The following is a 25,997-nucleotide window of genomic DNA, read 5'->3' as shown; positions in this document are numbered from 1 at the left end:
ACAACCATCCCTTTGGAAGAGAGCTCACAGGTTCAAACCTATAGTGTGTGTTTGTCTTAAAATATTAGTATGTTCTCTTCAGTTGAGTATTATCAAAATTCACTTTTTAAACTCCATACATTTACACAAGAAGCTTGCTTTGACTTCTTTTTTATTTTTTTTGGGTCTTGACATAGTTATTTAGGGCCTATTTGTTTTTGTTCTTTGTTTTCTTGTTCTCAAAACAATTTTATAAAATTGTTTTTCAGAACAAGTTTTGAAAACAAAAAACAAAAGAATTTGTTTAGATAATAATTTTAAAAAAATCATGTTTGAAAAAAAAAATAGAAAACCACAAAAGGTAAATGACAATTAGGTGATAGTTGTCGCTGGTAATGATAAGTAGTAGATAGCAAGTGAGAATAGAAGAAGATTTCTTAAAATTTTTCAAAACAAAAAATAAAAAAACACAAAAACAAGAAAAAAGCAGTATGTAAAAGTTGTTTTGGTTTTTTTGTTTTTAAAAACATGTTACTGTTTTTGGTTTTTTAAAACAATCAAGTAAAAACAAATTACCAAACAAGTTTTTTTGTTTTTCTATTTTTAAAAGCAAAAATTTGTTTTCAAAACAAGAAACCAAACAAGCCCTTAATATCTCTTTATTAAAATAGATTTTAACATTATCAAACCCAACTGAAAATAACTCTTAGAAATGTTTTTGTTTTCTTTGTAGTCACAAATTCAAATACGAGACCTTAAACCCTGTGTTTAAGCAATTATAATCCATTCTACTAAGACCATCACCGTTTGTTCCTTTCTATCTGTGTTCACACCCATTCGACTAGTGGGCCATGGTGGCTATCCTACTTAACTCAACCTGTTGATCCTCAATTCGGCTCAAAGCTCTCGAAAAGCTAGAGCTAGCAAGTGACATGGTCTTTCTTTTAAAAGGCGTCTCTGTCTTATGCTGGATATAGCCTGTGAAACCTCACCAATTGAAGGACGCTTCCTTGGTGATTTGTGCAGGCACTTGTGTCCAATCTTAGCAAGCTTCCTCACTTCTTCAATGTTGCATTTTCCCACCAGTTTCTTGTCAATTATTCCATCTACACCATCATGATCCATTGCAGCCTTCAATGAAAACAAAAAACAAAGTGAATACAGGGTTTGCTTATTTCAATCCTGAGTGTTCTGTTTGTCGAAAACCCTGATTTGATTCCCTTCTAGTTAGGTGCATTGTCAATCTTGCCTCCCATATCTGAATCATTAAAGCTCTTACAATATTGATACATTGTTGTATTTCTATCCAAAGATTTATAACAAACTAGGCAGAGTCCCTGTGCATTACTAGGAGTTCCAGCAATGAAATCTCAATGTTTAAGCGTGGCTTGTGAGAAACACAGCTTCCTATATAGATTTTAAGATTTTACATTTTATAATGATTGGTCATACTGATAATTTAACATACTATTGTGTTGGACATCTATGGATTGCAGTGTCCATTGCTGGGTCACCAAAAATTGTTAACACCAACTCAACAATGTTTTAATTTGTTGATGCGGAAAAGACAAAGCTCAACATTGCATGTATTTTAGATAATTTGAGGACTGATTTAAAAGAACTAATATGCAAGAAACAAAATTGAAACTGATCAGGGATTTAGTAGTGGTACAAGTCACCATTTTTGGCCAACTGATGGAAAATATTGTTGTGAATGAAGGTCAAGAAAATTGATGTGAAAAAAAAAAGGGACCATTTCTGAAAATATTAACCGTTCAATTAATATGGCTTGACTGCACCCTTGTAGTCAAAATGCCAATTGTGCCAACTTAGGGGATTTGCATCCAATTCTAGAAAATACTCTCAGAGAAAAAACAGTTTCCACCAAGACAAAGACCATTAGAAGAAAATACAAGGTCGAAAGGGTGTAGAACAAAGGAAGTGCCATAATCAATCTTAAAATTTTCGAAAGGGAGGGTAGCTTACAAGGTTAATGTATTCCATCAAATTCTGTTGAGGGTGAATGGCAGTGATGAGCTCAAAAATGATGATACCCAGACTGTAAATGTCACTTTTCATTGTGAACTTGTTAGTGGAAATGTATGACGGGTCCATGTAGCCATGTGTACCTTTCAAGCCAGAAGTTCGCCCATCAAAGATTTCCTCCTTCGAAAGCCCAAAATCAGCCACCTGAATAATGAATATCAGCAATTTGAAGATAATTAACATGTAAACTCATCTGAAAATTAGAAAGTAGATCTCATACAATACTGTGCTTGAACTGGCTCAAGAGATAAAGAGCATTTCAAATGCCTTACATTCATAAAAGTCAACGTGTCTGTGTGTGCAATCCATTTGGAGAGCGACAGAAATTACATTTCAAAAGATTTTTCGCTTGAGTTGATCTCACACAGTAATTTAAGAAAATACATTGGCAATCTGTTGTATCAGAAAGAATTCAACAAGCTTACCTTAGCCCGCATTGAGTGATCTAACAATATATTGGCAGATTTCAAATCACGGTGTATGACGGGTGGGACTGCCTGTTCCATGCATTTTCATATTAACCAAATGCATTTTCAAATAGCATAACGTAACAGATAGCAGTGAACATACTCCTTCATGAAGGTATTCAATTCCATGTGAAATATCAGCAGAAATTTGCAGCCTTTCATCCCAACTTAAAACCTTCTCTTCACCTAGATGCATGTAAGTATGAACTTTTCACCTTAGAGACAATTTAACATCTGTAAAAGAAATCAGAGAAAACTTCTACGCTTGTTCGTCTTAGACAGAGGAAAAGGAGGAAAATCAATTATATACTACTTACAATCCTTAATATAAGAGCTTGTATGACTTTTATTTTGGTCTTAAATATAAGATTCCAATCCACTTTACTTCTCATATTTATCTATTTTTTCCCAAGGTAATCCTTATAATAATGATAACTCTAACCAACATAATTGATTAGCAAGGATACTTCAGAAAAGACAACATATATTTATTATAAGTAACTAACTTAACTAGTTTCCTTAATCTATTCAAATTAGTGAACTAACTCTTATATTAAGGACCGGAGGTAGTACCTAATAATCATTGCGTGACTATATTCAAGATATCTTGTACTTCAATTGTTTTGTTAAAAAAAAAAAAAAAAATCTACAACATAGAAAAATGTTAAAATATATTTTTCAACTTATTCATGAAAAAAAAAGAAGGAAAGAATTCCTATCTATTAACTCATCAAAACAGGAGTTATAGTCACTAATTATAGTTATTCTTTTGCAGATCATTTTCCCTTATTTTTGGGGCTTGCTGTGTTGCAGCTTAGTTTGAAAATGTATTCAAGCCATACAAAAATCATTTGTCTCACTGATCTCACAACAATGCCAGATTATTTATTCTTCACAGATAGAAAGGGGAAGATAAAATAAATAGCTCAAGATGAACATGAAATAGAGCTTCTACTCACCATGTATAAGCCTTTCTAGACTTCCATTGCCCATGAACTCATAAATCAAGATACGTTGTCCTTTATCTACACAATATCCTAACAAATTTACAAGATTCCGATGATGCAGTCTTCCTAGCAAAAGTACCTGCAATAACATCTTATTGGTTCATGAAAAATCCAACAAGCTTAAATTGTGACCAGTTCCAATTTAGCATCCTTGACATGCTGAAACAAAAACTAACTGCACCAGTCCTAACAAAATCAAGCGACAGTGGCCTCCTAAGATAATTAAGGAAGTTTCTTTCCAACACATGAAAAGAAAAGAAACAGTAATGTCCAGAAGCTTTTGTTCATACCTCTGTTTGGAATTCTTTCTCCCCTTGTTTGGAATCAGAACCAAGAACCTTCACAGCTACCACCTCGCCAGTTGCCATTGTTGCTTTATGAACTGTGCCAAATGATCCTTGTCCCAAGATAGTTGTGAAATTTAGTGTTGCCTTTTGAATTTCTCTGAATGGGGGAAGTTTACTTTTAAATATATCATTACAAAAAAAATTCGTCCATAAGCAATAATTCCTTGCCCTACTCTACATCTTTTTTTTTTTTTTTTTGAAAAAAAAAATAATTTGCAATGTAAACCAACATAGCAAAGTGCGTGGTGCCATAAAATATTAAGAAGCTTATATGAAGACAACACAGACTTATCAATTCCACATATAAAAGAATTCTACGTATTTTGATATTATTAACTATATATGCTTCCTTTTATATGTTAGTTATCAACTTCAGGACATTTTGTAGTGCCAGCAACATGATTAACGATTTTAACAAATCTACTTACCAACAAAATGAGAGATTACAGAAAGAGGGATTAGATTTAGTGCTCATAAATGAAATATACATACTTGAATGAGTATCTAAGAATGCCTGATGAGGATGTAAACTGATCTTTATTTGGACGTTTCCACCAAGAGAAATGGGAATCTTTCTGAAGATTTTCTGACACTGGAGCAGCTATGGAACTAGAAAGAGAAGCACTAAAGTCGGTGCTGGTTTCTAATCCATTTGTGCGTATTGGAAGTGTTGTTAGACTGCGCTCATTTGCACACCGTCTAAGATGAGCGCGCTTCTTATACCAATTAATGACCAAACATATGAGACAAGCTATCAAAATTCCAAAGGCCAAACCAGCAGAGACCCCAAAGGCGACTAAATCAGTTTGACGAACCATTATTTCATCTCTCCTGACATTCAAACAATGGAATAATCTTGCAGAAGAGTCACGCTAGAGTGGTTCACTGTCAAAAAGTTGGCACAAAGTTAATCCAATACTGACTGCCCAGCTAGTACAGACAAAATTGAACGCTCAAGGTGGTAAGAAAAGCACATGAACCATTAAGCATTATACAGTTATGCATCAGGTGTTTCCAGTTATCAACACAAGGAAAAGCTTCCAAACACAGTGAAATAACTCTACTTATTTTTGCTTTATGATTTACATAAGAAATTACAGCAGCAGCTTTAGGAAGTTAAAACACTTGAAAATCTGTGGATAGAAACTGAAATATTGCGGTCATTTTGTTATCACTCTTATAATTTATCCATTTGTTATTCAGTTATTCACATACCAAAAAGACTTCAAACTGCCAGATGGATTAACTCAAACCATCACGAGGGAGATATTCTAGGACCTAGAGATTAATTGAATAGGCCTATGAAGGAGGAGATAATTCTCAATATCCAGGTATATAATACTGTTCAAAAAGAAAAAAGGTCTCTTCATTGAATATGATTCACCCAATCAAGTCAGTTCTCTTCAATAAACAAAAGGCAAACAGGACAAGCAAGGACCCCCAAAACAAACCCATCATCAGCACCAAGCGAAATCAAAAGCAAAACAAACAAAATCAAGAACCAGTAACATCCATCAGACCCAACAAAAGCACACGGAGAACAACAAACCTTGCAACCCCCCCCCCCAAAAAAAAAAAAACAAAAGAAAACCCTTACCACAGGTCATCGGCGCGAGAACACCTAAACAGTAATCAGATTTTCCGGAGCCCCCGATTCTGAAATTGACCATTGTATGGTTCGCCCTTAGTTCTACTCAGTCAATGCTAGAATAAGCAACGACCCAGTTGAAGAAAGAGACAGTATTGGAGCACAAGACTGACTCAGAGGAGGAGGCTTTCGGAGCGGAAAGTACGATAAACGACAAATTCACTCGGATTATTGGGAATTTCGGGGAATATAAATTGAAGTGCGGGCTTGATACTTCAATAGCTCAATTCCTTAATCAAAAGGAATGCCTTCGCCCAGAAGAAAAAGTGCTAAATTAAATAAGAAAAGACACAGAAAAAGACTATAAATTTTGAAATAATAAATAAGTAATTTTGATCGATTTTAATTTACCAAAATTATTATAAAAGTAATCAAAATTATTATAAAAAAATAGTCAAATTAACATATTTATTTTTTTAAATTTAACGGGTATATTTCTGTCGTTTTTCCAATTAAGTATTGAATAAATTAAGCTCGCAGCCGGTAAGAGAACAATCCAATGCTTATCACTAGAAACAAAAAAAAAAAAAAATACCATCATAACTTGCACCTAAACTTGATCATGTAATAAAAGAGAAAAAAAATCTGATAATATAGAATGATAAAAGTGAAATAATCACGGGTAGTAGCAGTATGACCATGTTTGTCGCTCGAGAGGAAAACATATCAATGTATGCATGTCATGTTATTTATAAATTACAATCATATAATGTAATTAATTAAAATAAGACAAAAACAAAAATTATATTTTGATGTCTAATTTATTTTTTGCAGTTAAATATTTATCATTTTATTAATATTTTAATTGCATCTGAGAGTTAATTTAGCGTTAATATTTATAATTTATCTTATGTCATAAATTATATTTATATTATTATATAGTTAATCATGATTAGAAAATTCAACAAATAATCATAACATGTTAATATAAAAATTAACAAATTTAATAGATTAGAAGGAGTCAATTATAAAATTTTAAAAAAGTTGGAGAAATTATAAATTTTAGAAAACGAAATGGAAGATTAAGTAAAAATACAGAATTGAAATCATGTATATTTTTTTTATTAAAAAAATGAAAAGTTGCTAAACATGGAGACAAATAACTTGTGCTTATTCCGATCAGGAGAATCAGAAGCCGAATATATCCCTGGGTATTCACAAATAATAATTAATAGAGACTTCTAGTCTTCCATTCCCCCTTGTCTATTTCTATATATACTCCTCCGGTCCTTAATATAAGATCTAATTATTGAGTTGATTTTGGTTCTAAATATAAGACTTTTTTTTATCTTTATCAATTTTTCTTAAATTACTCTTATTGATACTCCCTCAGCCATAATTAAGTAGAAGAGGGAGAGATGATATTAAGAAAGATGATTATCGTGTTTTAGAAAAAATATGTCATATTTCTTATAATTAACTAACTTACCTAACTCCTTAATCTAATCAATTAAATAGGTTTTACATTAAGGACTGGAGGAGTATAAATACTCCTAAAACATGATAATTATCTTTCTTAATATCCTCTCTCTATCTTCTACTTGATTATAGTTGAGGGAGTATCCATAGGGATAATTTAGAAAAAAATGATAAAAATGTAAAATAAGTCTTATATTTAAGACCAAAATCAACTCAACAATTAGGTTCTATATTAAGAATTAGATAGTATTAATCATTTCAAGTATAGCCTGCATATATGCATTGTTGGGGAACTCGTAGGATGACTTGCCACATTTACTATTTTTGCATTGTTTTAGTATATAAAATTATATCAACTAGCTCTTTAGTTGCGAGCATAGTTATACTTACGAATGGTTCAGGAAACTTGGTAAGTTCATTAATTTTTTACCAAGTTAAGCCAATCAAACACGTACCAATAAAAATCAAATGCTACCGAAGCAAACTAAATCTTATTTTAGAGATGAAATGCTATACAATGAGCATTTTTAAATACAACTATGACGAGTATATATTGGTAGCACTAGTTTGGAACATTGCGAATTATGGTAACGCTCATTTATTATACACACATGCCTAGAATCCGCAATTTCGCTTGAAGAAAATTGAGCGTCTTTCACCTAATTAAACCACAGACCACGGGTATATATATTTCAACATGTTTTACATATAACGGATTCCAGTTACACAGTACCTCAAAGTCATAATAAAAAGCACAGATACGTCACTTAAAACATATTATATATGTAGAAAAAAGATATAAAAGTGAAATGAAGAAGAGGATTAAGGATACATACATGTGTGTGTGTGTGTGTTTTTTTTTTTTTTGGTTTTGATAATACGCCCTACAAACCTTGCTCGCTTCTAGCGTGCCTTTCTCTTTAATATGCTTTCTAATGTCATTCGTAATATTCTAACTTTTCAATTTTTTTTCCATTTTCCTTTTCATTTTTATAGATAAAATGTGTGGCATTTTGATATTTTGTAATAACGAAATGGTACAATTTTGAATTTTATTTTATGATTTTTCAAAGAAAATGAATAAAAAAATGCAGATTTTTAAAATATTTTTCTTTAAAAAAATCATTAAGAAATTCATAACAGCACTATTTTGTAACTGTAAGATATCAAAATGTCACTTATTTTATCTAGAATCTACTAAAATATCTGAGAAGTTTGGACTTTGGACATTACAAAAGAAAAAAAAAAACATAAGAAAAAAAGCACATTGGAATTCTTAGACCCGGGTACTAGCAATTCAGCAAACAAAACATGAAGCACAAGATCAAAATTAAAGTGCTGCCTTTAATCCTTAATACAAAAGCTTGTTTAACTTTTAATTTGGTTCTAAATATAAAATTCCAATCCATTTTATCTTTTATATTTATTCATTTTTCTAATATAGTTTTTGTAGTAATTGTACATAATAAATGTTTCATCCAATGACACTTAAGTAGTAAGGACATTTTGGAAAAGATAACAGTTATTTATTACAAACAACCAACTTTAACTAAATTTCCTAATTTACTCAAACCAGTAAACTAGATTTTATTAATGACCATGGCAACCTCCTCTGGTATAATCGCCACAATTTTGAGTAGTTGACTGGGTTGACTGAGGATTTTTGTTGGGAAGGCAGCTACTATAACCTTGGATTGGATGGCAAGAAATAGCTGGCTTATTACGATCACAGGAACCGCCTGTCTTTCCCGGCATCATCAGAGAGACTGTGATGAGAGGATAACCTACGAACAAACTCGTCTCCATATGATCTTCCACGAAACTGATGTTCTTCTTCTTGTTGTTGCTGACGTTGTTGATAATGACGCTTGTGTCCCCTCCTGGTGGCTTGGCCTGTTGATGATGATTAATATTTTGCCATGAATCACTACAAAAAAACAGACTTTAGGCGATGACTTTCGGCGGCGACAAAAAAAGTCGCCACTGAAAGTGGACCTTCAGCGGCGACTTTTTTTGTCGCCGCTGAAAGTGGACTTTTAGCGGTGACTTTTTTAGTCGCCGCTGAAAGTTCGTTATTAAAACCAAGACTTTCAGCGGTGACAAAAGTGTCACCGCTGAAAGTGGACCTTCAGTGGCGACTTTTTTTGTCGCCGCCGAAAGTGGACTTTTAGCGGCGACTTTTTTTGTCGCCGCTAAAAGTTTGTTATTAAAACCAAAACTTTCAGCGGCAACAAAAGTGTCGCCGCTGAAAGTGGACCTTCAGCGGCGACTTTTTTTGTCGCCGCAGAAAGTGGACTTCTAGCGGCGACTTTTTTTGTCACCGCTGAAAGTTCGCTGCTAAAACTAAGACTTTCAGTGGCGACAAAAGTGTCGCCGCTGAAAGTGGACCTTCAGCGGCGACTTTTTTTGTCGCCGCAGAAAGTGGACTTCTAGCGGCGACTTTTTTTGTCACCGCTGAAAGTTCGCTGCTAAAACTAAGACTTTCAGTGGCGACAAAAGTGTCGCCGCTGAAAGTATAATAGAATAATATATATTTTATTTTACAATATTAATAAACAAATTCAATCTGGCTGCGGCAAGAAGATTGGACACGAAAGGAGGCGGTCACAAATTCGAATATGGAAGAAGACACATTTAAGGTGAAAATATTTGGACGATGACGTGGCGAGGAGGAGTGATGTGGCAATGACGTGGAGGTGGCTAGTGATGATGTGGCGGTCGGCGGTGATGATGTGGCCGCCGATGGCGATGACGTGGAGGTCAACAGTGATGACGTGGCGGCCAGAGACGGTGATGTGGCACCGGCGGTGATGACGTGGATTGGTAAAGTCAATTCTTCTTAGGCATTACTTTCAGCAGCGACAAAAAAGTCACCGCAGAAAACACAATGTCACTGCTGAAAAGTCTTTTAGCGGCGACAAGAATGTCGCTGCCAAAAGTGTCTTTCAGCGGCGACATCGAAACTTCTAAAAGTCGCCGCTGAAAGTATCTTTTAGCGGTGACCTTTTTAGTCGTCACTGAAAGTTTTCAGCCATGGTTGCTACGGCAACGACTTTTTAGCGGTGACTTATCGCCGCAAAAAACTTTCAGTGGCGGCTTTTGTACTTTTAGCGGCGACAAAAGAGTCAATTTTTTTGTAGTGAATGATCTGCAAAAACCTTGTTGGTCTGTAATATGATCATCAACATCACCGCGAGAAAAAGGAGCAACCTGGAGATCATTGATTTCTTCATCGATAGATGATGAAGAAGTGCTGATCAGATTTCACTCTGATATTATATATATATATATATATATTTATATAAAAGCTATTAACCACTTTGCTTCTTAGTTTGCTGTGTGTGCGCAGAGACTTGGCCTTATATACATAGGAGTGACCAGAAGAGGGATTGTGAGTTGTGCGATGGAGACTGATCAAAGGAAGATGACAAAAAATAAGTGTCTTCATATATCATGTGACGTGGGACTCTAGCTTTTTATCCATGATATAATTTACCTTTTTTTTGTTTATATGCATATGGACTTTTAAGTATACAAATTTATTGTGTTTATATATAGGATTAAACAGACGAGGGATTGTAAGTTGTGTGATTGATCAAAGAAAGATGACAGAAAACAAATGTCTTCATATATCATGTGACATGTGGGACCCTGGCTTTTTATCTAGCTAAAAGGCATGATATAATTTAATTTTTTTTGTTATATACATGTGGACTTTATATTTTTATTTTTTTAAGTACTCGTCATGTCCTTAATATATGATGTAATTGGTAAGTTGATTTTAGTCTTAAATATAATAACTATTTCTCATATTTATCAATTTTTTCCTCAATTGTCCCTATGAATACTCCTTCAACCATAATCAAGTAGAAGAGGGAAAGAGGATATTAAAGAAGATGATTATTGTGTTTTAAGAAAAATATGTCACAATTTTTATAATTAACTAACTTATCTAACTTTCTTAATATAATCAAATTAGTTAAAAAGATTTTATATTAAGGACCGGATGAGTATCAATTATAAATTCTGGCTTTTCTTCACCATCATTTATATCTTCTTTCTCAGTGGGGCGAGGGACCGTGTCATTGAGTTTGAGCCTTGCTCTACTTTAAGCTTAAGGATCTAAATTTGAATGTTGGATCAAATTTCTGATCAAATTAAAAGTCAAACTAACTTTTCTATTAAAAAACGGAACGGAGTTAGTATTTTTGTAAGAATTCATTTGTTTTCTATTTGGTCAAAAATTAATGTTATCAACTTAGTTACTCGCTACAATTTTTTAATTTGATTTATGCTCAATTGATATCAATTATTGACGTATGTTTTGAATGAGTGCATGATGTTATCATTAAGCATTGAATTAGGACAAAGACGTCCCTTCCATAAAATTGGAACGAATTGGGCAAACAACACACATATATCCACTTCCCTACGTGATTATTAGGAGAAACATGTGCCGTTTTATTCATTTGAATATCAAATGAACAATTGGAAACTTGTTTAATACTCCCTCCTCCGCTTATCAATATAAAAGCTAGATAATTAATTTAGAGAGATTAAAAAAATTAGTTAACTTAGTTTTATAACAAATGTGTTTAATTTCCTTAAATTACGTTTATTTAATTATATATATTGAAACTACACTTGAATAGAAATACCTTACAATCAAGAGGGATATTTTTTTAGAACAAATTAAAAATTTGGAACACAAAGTAGATTGAGATCTTATATTTACACTACAAAAAGCAACAACTTTTAGCGGCAACACTAAAAAGTCGCTGCTAAAAGTCACAACTATCAACGGTGACAGTCAACTTTCTACAGTAACTTTTTTTGTCGCCGTTGAATATAAGACCTTTGGTGTTGATGTCATCACTGAAGGGTTCACTTTTAGCGGTGACTTTCTAGAGTCGCCGCTAAAAGTGTCGCCGCTGAAAGTCTGACTTTATAATAGCAATAATTTTATTTTATAATAGTAATAAACAAATTTAATCCAACTCAACGGCAAGAAGATTGGATCCAAAATGAGGTGGTCATGAGTTTGAACCTTGAAAAAGACATATTTAAGGTGAAAATATTTGGATGGTGACGTGCCAGGGAGGAGTGATAGTGGCATGAGAGTGGTGACGTGGCAACCTTGTGGAGGCGGCCAACGATGATGTTGAGGTGGCTAGTGATAACATGGCTGGCAATGACATGGCGTTGGTAAAGCCAATTTATTTTTGGCATCACTTTCTGAAAGTCACTTTTAGCTGTGATTGACTGTTGCCGTTGAAAGTTCTTTTAGCAGCGACAAGAAGGTCGCTGTCAAGAGTATCTTTTAGTGGTGACAAATGTTGTATTTCTTACCATCTTGAGTGTTTAATTTTGTCGCTGCTAAAAGTTTTCAGCCACAGTTGCTACAGTAATGACTTTTTTGAAAGTCAATTTTTTTAGTATTAGGACAGCCAACTAAATCTTATATTTAGAACTAGCAGTATTATTTTTGTAGTGGTAGTCTCTTTTTTGGCACGTTAGTGGCATGCATATATGCTTGGCTATGGATCTAACTAATCATTGGATGCATGTTAGCATTTCCCTGACTATTCTGGTGCTAACTGTGTTGACTCTCAGACATTTATTCTGGGATTGGATTTTTGACCATAAACATATAGAAATACCACCAACCTCATTAAGTGATTCTTATACTAATTAATGACCAAACATATGAGACACGCTATCCAAATTCCAAAGGCCAAACTAGCAGAGACCCCAAAGGCGACCAAATCAGTCCCACAAACCATCATTTCATCTCTCCTAACATTTAAACTAAGGAATAATCTGTTGGCAGTAGCTCTTAAATTCTTCAAAATCCAGCGGATCTTCCGGTTCCTCTATAATGTTCTACAAATCCTGTTGATGGTAACACCTGGACAGAAATGATAAATCCGAGTCGTGTCTTACAGATACTGTCCTTAAGAGTTATTCCGCAACTACCGACAAAGCAAGAAGCGGAACTCCCCAAGATTAAACGGATTCTTCCTGTAAGAACAGGGTGAGCAGAACAACGAAAGATAAAAGAACTCAATAAAGCAAAACACTAGAGGAGGGAAGAGAGTTGCCTAAAAACTTAAAGCACGGTAGTTCACCTTGAACTTCGGTCTCATGCCCTTTTTATAGGTTGTGGATCACAATACCATTGGGCACATTTAAACACACTTAATGAGAATAATTCATAATTAAATGAGCAGTTTCAAGTCATAATTAACTTGTTTAATAACTATTTAAGATAAATAAAATCTTCGGTTACAAACATTGAAGAGACATAATTAAAATTAAAATTAAAATTTAGATAGATATTTCCAATAAAGTGCCTAGTACCGCATTTGACTCGTGCACAAGGGGTGAAGGGAAATTGCTGGATTTGTCTTCGGTGGCCTATTGTGCATACGAGCTCACTTCTCCTCTTAGCTCCTTTAGTAGTTCGAGATAACTTATTACCTGGACTCCCACAATCCCAAGTAATGTGGAACTCTTCTTTTGACACACCCACACACCATCTTTACAACAATCCCCCACATGTGTCAAAGGAAGTAACTTTAGTAGAGTTACACACATGGATATAACCATTGTATCTAGTGGTCCTCTGGACTATAAACTAGACCTAGATCAATAACACTTAGTATACAGAGATGTCAGTGGTCCTATGGATTATGAACTTACATCTCTTGGGTGTATACTAGAGGCATTATTAGTCAGATTATACCCCCACATTTTCATTGTTAACGGTGTTTTTGCGTGTTAAGACGGCCATGCTCGTGCCTGGTGCATAACGAATGCTTTAGAGATTTTGCCACAATCTCATAGGAGCGGCCCCACTCCACATTCGCAGAGGTGATTTCATTAAATGTACCTACAATGAGCACATCATCCCTTAGGATTATGAAATCATTAAGAGCTTTCACTCAGCCTCACCAAAATGCATCCTAGCACTTTCTCATGCCATAGGAAGAGACCAATAATTTATTTTAGTGCTAGCAGAACTGACAAACGACTTGTTTTTACCCATTAAACCTTCTTTATGGGATCACCAATCACAAAGGTTGGGTTGCTATTGCCGTCAATTTCAAGTGGCTTTAGTCCCATTCCCCTCGACTAATTTGTTCCTTCCTGGGGTTTTGTTATTGAATCCACTAGGTCTACTTTTGACCTCACAAAATTAATTGAGATAGCTTTACAATTTTTAAGCTAGCTTATTCACATAGTATCTCAAACAGTGTGTATTTACATCATTGTTCTCTTTATAATGGTTATTGCCTTTTAGCAATCACAATTCATCGACACTAAGTGTCGGTTTTGCATCAATATATCTGCTAAGAAGTTTTCAACAGCTTAGTCTTCAATCACCGCTATAGGTGAATAATCACTAGTGAATTTTCTCATATAACTTGAAATTCAAGTAACATCTGTATATCTCTATACAACGGGAATCCACCATGCATGGTATCAACATTTATGGTACCCCTTGAACATTTGATTTCCCTCATAGGACTCCATATTTAAATATGTGTTCATCCTTACAACAAAAGTTACATCACAAAGTTAATTTAATGCAACAGATTCTCAATAATTTGTGCATACACAAATTGAGCTGTACAACTACCTCAAAACAAGTGTTGGCATCATAAAGAATATTCACATATTGGTTTTTTAAAACCAAGCTTTAAAACATTTCTTTCAAAATCTTATTCCTTTATGATTTCAACACTTAAAACCACATTTATGTCACCCATGCTTTCATATTAAATTTTGAAGCAACAAAACATTGTAGATAATATTTTATATCCACATTCAATATTAACAGTAGTTGTGCATACTCATGCATATTTATAACAAGATAAATTATTTATTCACAAATAATGATATTATGAAAATTAAAGCACATTTATTGCTGCATGCTAGATAAATGATTAAATTTTCACACCCACATAATGCTTGTTTCAAGCAACACAAAATATAATTCACAAAATTTGCTCTCAGTCAACAATTTTTTTTTTTTCGGTTAGGTGCCCCACATTTTAGGCAACCCCCCCCTTTCAAATATTTCATTTTTTTTGTAGAAGGATTATCTCCATGTCTCATTAATAATAATTCTAATTAAATTAGAATCTCACACCAATATATTCTCCTATTTTAACTAAATTAGGATTTTTCCCACAAATACATTTTTTTCCAGCATTCACAAATACTGCACGGTTTCATGAGCTTATCTCAATAATATGGAGCCCTTTTTTTAATTATTAACACAAAATAATTGCTAGCATCATGCTCATTATAAGCCACTGTATCAAAACCGCCTCAACAGTCAGACCATTTATCTGCATTGGTTTTCCTCGATTATTAATACCTGAGATTTAATTATATTTAAAAATCATGAAGACTCAATCACATTAAAGCCCATGAAACGCATCCAAACGTGTTTAAGTGACAAACAGTTTCACACATATATGCTGGAGGATATGCAAAGAGGGTGACTGGTGGTGCATTCTCATAAAATCACCGTAGTCACATTAAAGTGATGAATTTAAGCGAGATAATGATGATGAATTATGTTCTATAAATTATTAAAACCAATTGAATATATATTCATTAACCAAAATAAAATCTCCAAGACTCAAACGGATGGAAGGGATTAAATTTACCAATGGAATACTCATTAATTAAAAGCTATAAAGCCTCCAGCATTAATAATTTTTAACTACGGAGGTTATGAAACTTCATATAATTAAAATTTCATTATAATTTCATGAAATTTTAAATTCAAAGGTTTTTTCCCAAACCAAACTTTAATAATCATCCTATATCTGACAACAAAAAACATATAAACATGAGCATAGACCATAAAATGGTCCATTCACATATTAAATATATTCTCCAGGATTTGTCACGCACAATGATACGACTGTAGCACAGTAACTACAAATTAATATATTTAACACATCAAGCCTCAACTAGAAACCAATATACGAACTTCAAATAAACATTTTCATTACTGTATCGCAAATGATTTTATGCATCACGAATTTTCCATTCATGAAATCCTTTTCCTTTCTAAGAAATAAAAGACCCATTAATAAAGCAAGCCATTTGCTTATAACGAAAACCAAAAGTAAACTCATAAATATATATCTAGTATTTAAGAAAACTCATAAAGCCAATTTCATGAAACCAATCCATGGAACCAACGGCACATTTTTCCGTTTCTCAAAATCATTCATGTGCCAAATAATAGGCATTCATTTCTTTGATAGATATTATAGCAATTTAATCAATAACATAGTAATTTAAAAACCCCCAAAAAATGCCTTTTAATCTCAACCAGCAAATAATACTTGGCAAAGAAAACCAAAAAAACATATAAGCCACATAAACAATTTCTTTTGTATATCTCCACCAATTCCTTGTTCAAGTTCTAGTGCAGACATATGCGTACCTCAGAGAGTAGGCCAAAAGCATAAGTGGTAAGTAATCCTGACGGATCACGTCCAACAACATGCATGTCCATTATCTCTGAAAAATGGTAAGTCTTTTTTGTCACGAGTCTCTCTCTAAAGCACTTCTACCAATATTATGGTATTTACGCTGAGATTCCACTTGCAATACGGTGTCTACAAGATCTTAAGTGAATATGGTCAAATAGACATATTTGGTACTCGGTGTTCTTGACCACCATATCTCATCTAAATACATAGAATGTGCCCCATAACTCAATTTCATTCATAAACACCATTGGATTCACTGCCTCGACACATACTTTTATCGGGTTCACATCTACCACCACTTTCGATCACCACACTGGGTGGTCGTGCCTGGGTATGTGAGTTAGAACTTAACCCTCAAGTCATCTCCATCTTGCTGAGAGACAAGGAGCAGCCTATTTGACAATTTCTTTATTATGATATCTCAAATAATGTCCTAAAATGAGGCACAAACAACAAACATGAGAATAACTCAAACTTCCCATCATATCGAAGGAAAATGCTTATTTAAATAAAACTATCAAATCAAATTAGGACAAAGCTTAGAGGTCTCCCTATTCGATAACTCTGCTGCCAATGAATGAGAAAATAATTGATGCAATAGCTCTTAAGATTGTTGGCGGCAGCTCTTAAATTCTTCAAAATCCAACAGATCTTTCGACTTCTCTATAATGTTCTACAAATACTATTGATGGTAACACCTGTAGAGAAATGATAAATCCGAGTCGTGTCTTACAGATACTGTCCTTAAGAGCTATTCCACAACTACCGACAAAGCAAGAAGCAGCACTCCCCAGGATTAAACGGTTTCTTCCTGTAAGAATAGGGTGAGCAGAACAGCAAAAGATAAAAGAACTCAGTAAAGCAAAACACTGGAGGAGGGAAGAGAGTTGCCCGAAAATTCAGAGCACTACAGTTCACCTTGAACTTCGGTCTCATGCCCTTTTTATAGGTTGCGAATCACAATACCATTGGGCACATTTAAACACACTTAATGAGAATTAATTCATAATTAAGTGAGCAGTTTCAAGTCATAATTAACTTGTTTAATGACAATTTAAAATGAATAAAATCTTCGGTTACAAATATTGAAGAGACATAATTATAATTAAAATTAAAATTTAGATAGATATTTCCAATAAAGTGCTCAGTATCGCATTTGACTCGTGCATAAGGAGTGAAGGGAAATTGCTGGATTTGTCTCCGGTAGCCTATTGTGCATGCGAGCTTACTTATCCTTTCAGCTCCTTTAGTAGTACGAGATAACTTATTACCTAGACCCCCGTAATCCCAAGTAATGTAGAACTATTCTTTTGACACACCCACACACAATATTTACAACATAATCTTGCAGGAGAGTCATGCTAGAGTGGTTCGCTGTCAAAAAGTTGGCACAAAGTTAATCCAATACTGACTGACCAGCTAGTACTGACAAAATTGAACACTCAGTAAGAAATGCACATGAACCATCAGCATCATACATTTATGCATCACGTGTTTCCGGTTATCAACCCGCGGAAAAGCTTCCAAACATAGTGAAATATCTCTACTTATTTTTGCTTTATGATTTACACAAGAAATTACAGCAGCAGCTTATGGAAGATAACTTAAAACACTTGAAAATTTTTCAATAGAAAATGAAATATTGTGGTGATTTTGTTATCACTCTTATAATTTAGTTGAATAGGCCTATGAAGGAGGAGATGATTCTCAGTACCTAGGTATACCATACTGTTCAGAAAAAAAAGGTCTCTTCATTGAGCACGATTCACCTAATCAAGTCACTTCTCTTCAATCAACAAAAGGCAAACAGGACAAGCAAGGACCCACAAAACAAACCCATCGTCCGCACCGAGCGAAATCCAAAACAAAATAATCAAATAGTTAAAGTATATTTTTGGTTTTTTAATTTTACATAAGGTTTCATTTTATCCCCCTAAAAAACCAAAACAAAACCTTACCACAGGTCATCGGCGCGAGAACACCTACATAGTAATAAGATTTTCTGGAGCCCCCGATTCTGAAATTGACCATTGTATAGTTCGCCCTTGGTTCTAATCAGTCAGTGCTAGAATCAGCAACGACCCAGTTGAAGAAAGAGTCAACATGGGAACACAAGACTGACTCAGAGGAGGAGGCTTTCGGAGCTGAAAGTATGATAAACGACAAATTCACTTGGATTTAGTGGGAATTTCGGGGAATATAAATTGAAGTGTGGGTTATAATACTTCAACAGGTCAATTCCTTAATCAAAAGGAATGCCTGCGCCGAGAAGAAAAAACTGCTAAATTAAATAAGAAAAGTGAAAAAAATACTTCAAAATTTTAAAATGATAAATAAGTAATTTTGATAAATTTTAATTTATCAAAATTATTATAGAAGTAATCAGAATTATTAATTTTAATTTATCAAAATTATTATAGAAGTAATCAAAATTATTATAAAACTAATTAAATTAACCTATTTATTTTTTTTAAAGTTCAACAGGTTTATTTCTATCATTTTTCCAATTAAGTATTAAATAAATTGAGCTCGCAGCCGGTAAGAGAACAATCCAATGTTTATCACTAGAAACAAAAAAATGCCATCATAACTTGCACTTAAACCTTGATCATGTAATAAAAGAGAAAAAAATCTGATAATATAGAATGATAAAAGTGAAATAATCATGGATAGTATGACCATGTTGCTAGAAAAATCCATACGAACACACACATGTGTACATATCCAAACAGTTATATGGAATTCTACAATTATCAGAGTAGTAGCAAAAGACTTATAAATACCTTTCGCCATGCTAGATAGTTTGACGAAGCAATCCATAATGCTCTCAGTCCTGATCTGGATCAGAATAACTAAAATTATTCAAATATTGTTAGTAGAAAAGATATCAGGATCTCTTCTAACTGGGAGGTGGGCACAGTGATGGAATGAGAAAGAGCCTCCACAAGTTAGAAAATTTCAAGGGCCATGTATTAAGTTTTTTTTTTTTTCCAGATGCTTACTCAGTTAGCCGTCAATAACATAACCTATTATTAAGGTCATGAAAATGATTAAAAAGGATTGAGTCTAAAATCCTAATTGGACTGTGCTTAACTGAACAACAGGCCACACTTAGGATATTTTAATTAAAAAAAATATAATATAATATAAATCACATAATTAAAATATCTTATATTCTCCCACTTGACCCATACATTATATGTCAGTTGACGTGTTAAGGTTAATTAAGGCAATACTACTAGAATCATAGCGATAAGTCCCCTTAAGTTTAGTGTTACCTTCTATGTATTACAAGTAACATCCTTATTTAATGGATTATAACTTTATGAACAAACTTTAAATGTTTATTCGGTTCCAATATGAATGTTCATTAATCTCACATAATTTAGGTACCAAATTTGATATAACAAACCACAATTTGAATTTCATCACTTGATAATACCTCATCTAGATCACTAAATGTGATCCATTTATGATAATATATTGATCCTTTGACCTTTTTAATAGCATGTTTTTTACTTAAAGGATTTATGTTTTATGTGTTTTATGACCAATCAAATCCATGGTCATACAACAAACACCCTTAATGGATTTGAAATTAATAATTCAAAATCCTATAATGAATTTCATTTATCAATAATCTTACAACTTGCCTCTATGAATAATTAGAAGAGACATTCTATGATGGAAGTAAACAATTAATGATTGTTTAGCAATCTTGCACTTCTTCACGATGCAACTTGTTCATCAAGCATGGATGTGTATCACAATGTTAACAATTTATTGCTAACTCACCCAGCTAAACTGAACAATCTCAATCATTTAAGAAAATTGACTCTCACATATGTGAAGCATGATACTTAATGTACATTTAGTAATTGACTTCAGTATTTGCAACTTTTCAGTTATCATTCAAGCATTAATTTGCTTGAGAATCCTCCTAATATTCGTTGCAATGCCATTGCCCATTTTGTACACATTCAAAGACAATAACTTAGAAGAAATACTCATCATTTCCTTTACATGATAATCACGTTAGAGATATATGGACAATCTGATCATGCCCTCATATCAGGTGTGTTACACATGACAAATGTCATCTATTTATGGATGTTCAAGTGCTTGTGATTATAGGTCACTTGTGATAATCTCAAGTACCTTGAAAATAATCCATTTATATATTCTAAAAGAATATCGCACCTAAACTAATAATATCACAACTTTTGAATAATGACTATCTTGTCATTTGTAACATATTGAGTCATTAAATATGAGCAATATATGGATCACCCATATGTAAATTATAGATGACCCAACTTCCACTAATCAAGTGATACAAACAAGACTATGATGTTCTCAACTAATCATGTATGTGATTATATCATAATATATATTAATTATCACTATTGTGAGACTTGCTCATAAATTAAATTCTCCTTATATTAACTATTTGACATCTTTCACTAATTCATATATCTCTCTATATGTCAAAAATGGGAAAATTCTAACAGTATTCTAAATCAATATAGACATTAACATCATGAAGATATGGTGAAAATGTTCATTAATATAGGAGATAATATCTTACTATAATGATTCTCCTTTCTTCAGAGAGAATTTTTAGCAAACAATATTGTTTTGTGTTACTTAATGTTGTATATTAGCAACTATACAAATATCCAAATGTTACTATTTTCCTTGAGATCTCACATATCTATCATGAAATAATGCTTTTAATTGGAATTTATTTTATTTCTTGAGAAGTCATACTCAATATTTATATTTATGTTCTAATTGAATACTTTTTTGTACATCATGTAGTCACTTCGAATTGCCAAATTTCAATCAGTATTGATCTTAACTCAATCTGTTAATGAGATTGAAGTTATAGAAAAATAGTATTTCCCATCAATTTTAAGATATCTCTTATTTATTTTCAGATACTCCTTATAAAATTGATGAAATTCTTAATGTTAATACTTCTAATTTCAAGCACGATTAATTGTGAATCTAAGAACTTCATGATGGTTTTACATTTATCTTAACAAGGTGAGTGCCATGCAAAACCAATGTTCTATCATAATTAAAGGTTGTTCTTTATATGTGATCACTCTGATTAGTTTGATCACTCCCACTAATCATGACAATAATAATAAATTTGGCATTTCTCAAAATACTACACTAAAATATGATAGACAAAACACTTGAATGCTTGAGATTTTTATGCATTTTCATCAAAATATGCAATACAAGTCTCAAGAAATATTTTTCTTCTATACTGTTTCCTTCATAAGACAATTTTGTGCAAATATATATAATAAGTTGAGCTTCCAACCTTTTATATTTTCAAAAGAATTTAAACACAAATTAAGTTGAAATCTCATTTAATATATACATAATTGTCTTGAGTGTGTATCCCAAGAGGAAAATCAAATTGTAAATCTCATTGCTCAATATGTCTATTATTGATATGTTTCTTCTCTCAACAACATTACCTAGTGATTTCTTATATGAAGAAACTTAACACAAAAATTAGGTTATTGTCCACCAATGATGCACTCATCATCTATCTCCCATGTTGATCTCACTACATCAATCTATTTGTTAGATTAATCACTCACTTTTGCCTTATACATATCAAATGATATTACACGACTATAAGGCAAATAGTGATTAGGCATTATGAGAGGTCACTCATAAGGGAAATATATAATTCAATTTATTAGAACATAAACTTGAAATATATAATGGGATATGTAATCTCTTACTAACCATAATTCTTTAAATTCTCTTAAAGAGTGGTGCGATGGTTTACATATTTCTTAATGTAAACCATACATAAATTAGAATCAATAAAATTAAGAGATCATTAAATCTCATTTTTAATAAAAAATTTTACCCTTTCATGAAGATCTTTGAAAATACCATACATCATATAACTTGAAGAAATCCTTTTCATGATTAGTTTAAACAAAACGAGATTTTAAATGTACCAATGGCAATAATCTATTTATCATTATCTCCAATAAGACCTTTCTTTGTTATCATATAATTCTTATATATGCATATCACTTTATGGTCTTGAAGTTGGTGACCTAATAACCCTTATTTAAAATCTCATTTTTATCCAAATTTGAGCCAAACATTTAATATATACCTTTTTAATAAATACTTAATCTTGCATGTATTTATAAAAACGTATAACAACTCATACTAATAAGATAATAAATTGAAAAGCTCTTTTACCAACATCAATGGAGATCGTTTGTGTCAATACACTTTACGGAGAATCATTTTATAGTCCGCATACAATGCAATGACTTTTTACGAGGATTTCTCAAATTCATCCTTCAACCTATGAAGAATTCTTGACTTTGTTCCATTGGTTATATACCTATAACCAGCTCTTAATTGAGATCATTGTACTAAGACAATTTGGTATCATAATACTATCTCATTTTGCATACTAGTATTAATAGGCACTAGAACTTTCTTAATGTCAAGTTCAATTTAATTAAAGAGGTCACATATATCTTCTTCTAGGCTCAATAATTGTCTATAACAAAAAAGATAACAATAATGCTGCAAAACAAAGAATTAACTGTCAATTATACTTATGACAACACTTTATGAGGCAATCAACTATCATATTTAAGCATATATTTACCAATGTAAATCGTGCAAATTTAAATTTCGTATCATTAAAGTCTACCTATGGGAAAAGACTTTAGCATAACTCAAATTTATGTTCTCTAATTGGTAAAACAAGAACACATTTAGATTCCTAATACCTTTGGGCTACTTAGAAATTATAAGGCCATTTCTATCCCGCCTTAATTAAATGTGTAATTATAATTATCTACCAATAGGCAAAGATTAATCAAACCACATATTTAATTACAAGTGATATCTTTAAATCTTTATGTGGTGATTTGTCTATTAAGACAAATACGTGTACATGCAAGGATGCTGTGGCTACTCCTCAACTCTACATTTTTATCACAAAGATATCAAATCATTGTGTATATTAATTGTACATTTAACCAAAATTGATATTTTAAATCCATATGTGATTAAATATGCATACAATATATGTATAAGGATGTCGTGGCTACTCCTTAAACAAAAATATATGCTAATCATTAATGTCATATATGTACAATTAGGTTCCATATATATGCACACACAAACACACAATATCAATGAGAATTTCAACTAAATAATTTAACCAACTAAACCATTTATGTGATCAAATTATAATTACTTATTAATTATAGTTGATATTTTAAAATCCATATATGATTATTTATCCATGCACTATATAAGAGGATGCTGTGGCTACTCCTCATCAACTTTGCATGCCAATCATAATTATCAACTATGTGCATTTAAATCCCATATATGCACAACATAATAGAGAACTTAACCAATTCATTTAATCAATATAAGTGACTAAATATCTAAAATTAAATTCTTTCATTATTTTATGCACCCAAAAATTGTTTAATAAATCAAATTCAGCATATTTCAACTCAAATATAATTTTTCAAAATTCAAACCAATTTATAATTGGCTAAAACAAAAATATTTAAACTATTAAATAACAGAAAAAAAGAATTTTGCAAATTTTTCACAATATGTTAAAATAGCCATATTGATTTTTTTTAATTTAAAAAATTTAAATGGCACATAAAATATATTAAACATAAAATGGCTAAATAAATAAAAGACAATTTAAATAATACATTATTTAGCCCAAAAAATATTTCTGGAGATAAAACAAAATTGGCCCATATCACAAATACAAGACAGAGCCCAAAATCCAAAATTTCAGAAACCAACAAGTTTTTCCTTTTTTTTTTTTTAAGAATTTAAAACAAATATATAAATGGCTACACGAATTTTCTAAAAATAAACCAAAAGGCCTAAATGGCAAAATTCTTAAACAGAGCCCAAACGACAATTTCCAGAAACGAAACAAATATTTTAGGCCCAAATGATGCAGCCCAGTTCGTCAAAGACTTCCCTGCGTGATAAATTCCCTTTATATATTGAGCCTAAAAATGAAAATGACCCAAATGGAAAGTTTCCCGAAATGAAAAAGAAATTATTGGCCCAAAACAGTAGCTCAATCTGGAAAAATAACCAGAAATAGGTTTTGCTTAGCCCAATTAAAAAATTAAAATTAATTTGATTTCGGAGGCCCAAACCGATAGCGTTCAGTCCACTTTCAGAAATGAAATAAAACAAAATTTAAAATACATTTTCAGAAATAAAAGGCATAAGCCCAAAACGACAGAACATTAGCGTTCAGTCCACTTTCGGGAATTAATAAAACGGTGCGTTTCTCTCAAAACGGCTTCTTTCGCACAAAACGGCTCGGGTTAACCTACCTGACCCAACTCCCCTGCGTGACCTACCTTCAAGTCGGCGATTTGAAATTTCTGCCGACTTTATGCGGCAATTCAGGGCTGGTTTTTGGCAGTTTTCACAATGAAAACAAAACAAACTGAATATAGGTCGATATGGGCCAAAGTTTTCACAACGAGAATTGCAAGATCTTTCAAAATCACAAATGGGTTGCATATAAAATGCGTTCTTCAGTGGCATGGATTCCAACAATTAGAACGGTTATGATCACTAAAGAATGACCGTTCATGGAAGGGCGTGGAGAAATACCAACATGATTGTTTCACAAATCAAGTCAAAATAAAATAAAAGATTTTATTTCAGAGTGAAACAAAAAACGACTTGGTGACATCGGAGAATTAAAATGTGTATATATAATCTTCTTGACCCGAGAGGACGTGATAGTTCATCAAATCTCTAAAAAAATGAAAGACAAATATGCAATCGAGACCACATATTCAAAGATATATGGTATGCACAAAATTATTTTCAAATAAGAAAAAATATATATTATGATATTGATAATGGATATAAGCAGGCAAGGGATATCTGAAACCTGGCTCTGATACTACATATTAAAACAACCCATGTGAACACACACACGCATATTTAAATAGTTATATGAAATTCTACAATCATCAAAATAGCAGCAGAAGACTTATAAATACCTCTCGCTATGTTAGATAGCTCAACGAAGCAATTCACAATGCTCTCAGTCTTGATCTGGAATAGAACAACTAAAATTATGCAAATATTATTAGTAGAAAAGACATCAGAATCTTTTCTAATTGGGAGGTGGGCACAATGATAGAATGAGAACGAGCTGTCACCAGTCAAAGAACCTCAAGAGCCATGTATTAAGTTTTTTTTTTTTCTTTCTCAAGATGCTCACTCAGTTAGTCGGTAATAATATAACCTACCATCAAGGTCATGAAAATGACTAAACAAGATTATCTAAAACCCTACCTAGACTGGGCCTAACTGACTAATAGGCCACACTCAGGATATTTTAATTAAAGCAAAAATAATATAATATAAATTACATAATTAAAATAGCTTATACTACCTCCGGTCCTATTTATAATAGCTAGTTGACTGATTTGATGATTTGAGGAGATTAAGAAAAAAAGTTAAGTTAGTTATTTGTAATAAAT

The 25,997-nt window shown here is 32.5% G+C and overlaps 1 protein-coding gene across 2 annotated transcripts; it reads right to left on the bottom strand.

Annotated features, from left to right (window-relative positions):
• Nucleotides 1-622: 622 nt before the first annotated feature.
• LOC114748287 (calcium/calmodulin-regulated receptor-like kinase 2) lies at nt 623-18,421 on the bottom strand. 2 transcript variants are annotated; one of them, XM_028936646.1, is made up of 8 exons: nt 18,393-18,421; nt 4,339-4,731; nt 3,790-3,943; nt 3,452-3,578; nt 2,596-2,678; nt 2,451-2,522; nt 1,966-2,169; nt 623-1,110 (listed from the first exon to the last, which is right to left on the bottom strand). In XM_028936646.1, exons 2-8 carry the CDS (start codon nt 4,662-4,664, stop codon nt 877-879), a joined length of 1,200 nt encoding a protein of 399 aa, XP_028792479.1. In that variant the 5' UTR covers nt 4,665-4,731; nt 18,393-18,421; the 3' UTR covers nt 623-876. The 2 variants fall into 2 exon arrangements, with proteins under 2 accessions (XP_028792479.1, XP_028792478.1); XM_028936645.1 differs by lacking the exon at nt 18,393-18,421 and adding an exon at nt 5,444-5,633.
• Between the last annotated feature and the right edge of the window lie 7,576 nt (nt 18,422-25,997).

This window comes from Neltuma alba, unplaced genomic scaffold, assembly GCF_004799145.2.
Source record: "Neltuma alba isolate B1F8T4 unplaced genomic scaffold, ASM479914v2 tig00005664_pilon, whole genome shotgun sequence".
NCBI classification, from domain to species: Eukaryota; Viridiplantae; Streptophyta; class Magnoliopsida; order Fabales; family Fabaceae; genus Neltuma; species Neltuma alba.
This window is presented reverse-complemented; position numbering and strand designations above follow the sequence as displayed.

Bases quoted from the DNA above. Each gene is read 5' to 3' on its own strand.
- LOC114748287 (XM_028936646.1), bottom strand. From the start codon at position 4,664: ATGGTTCGTCAAACTGATTTAGTCGCCTTTGGGGTCTCTGCTGGTTTG. The intron at 3,944-4,338 runs GTATGTATATTT...TCCCCCATTCAG, and splicing joins ATTCTTAGATACTCATTCAA to AGAAATTCAAAAGGCAACAC. The intron at 2,679-3,451 runs GTGAGTAGAAGC...ACATGCATCTAG, and splicing joins TCTAGAAAGGCTTATACATG to GTGAAGAGAAGGTTTTAAGT.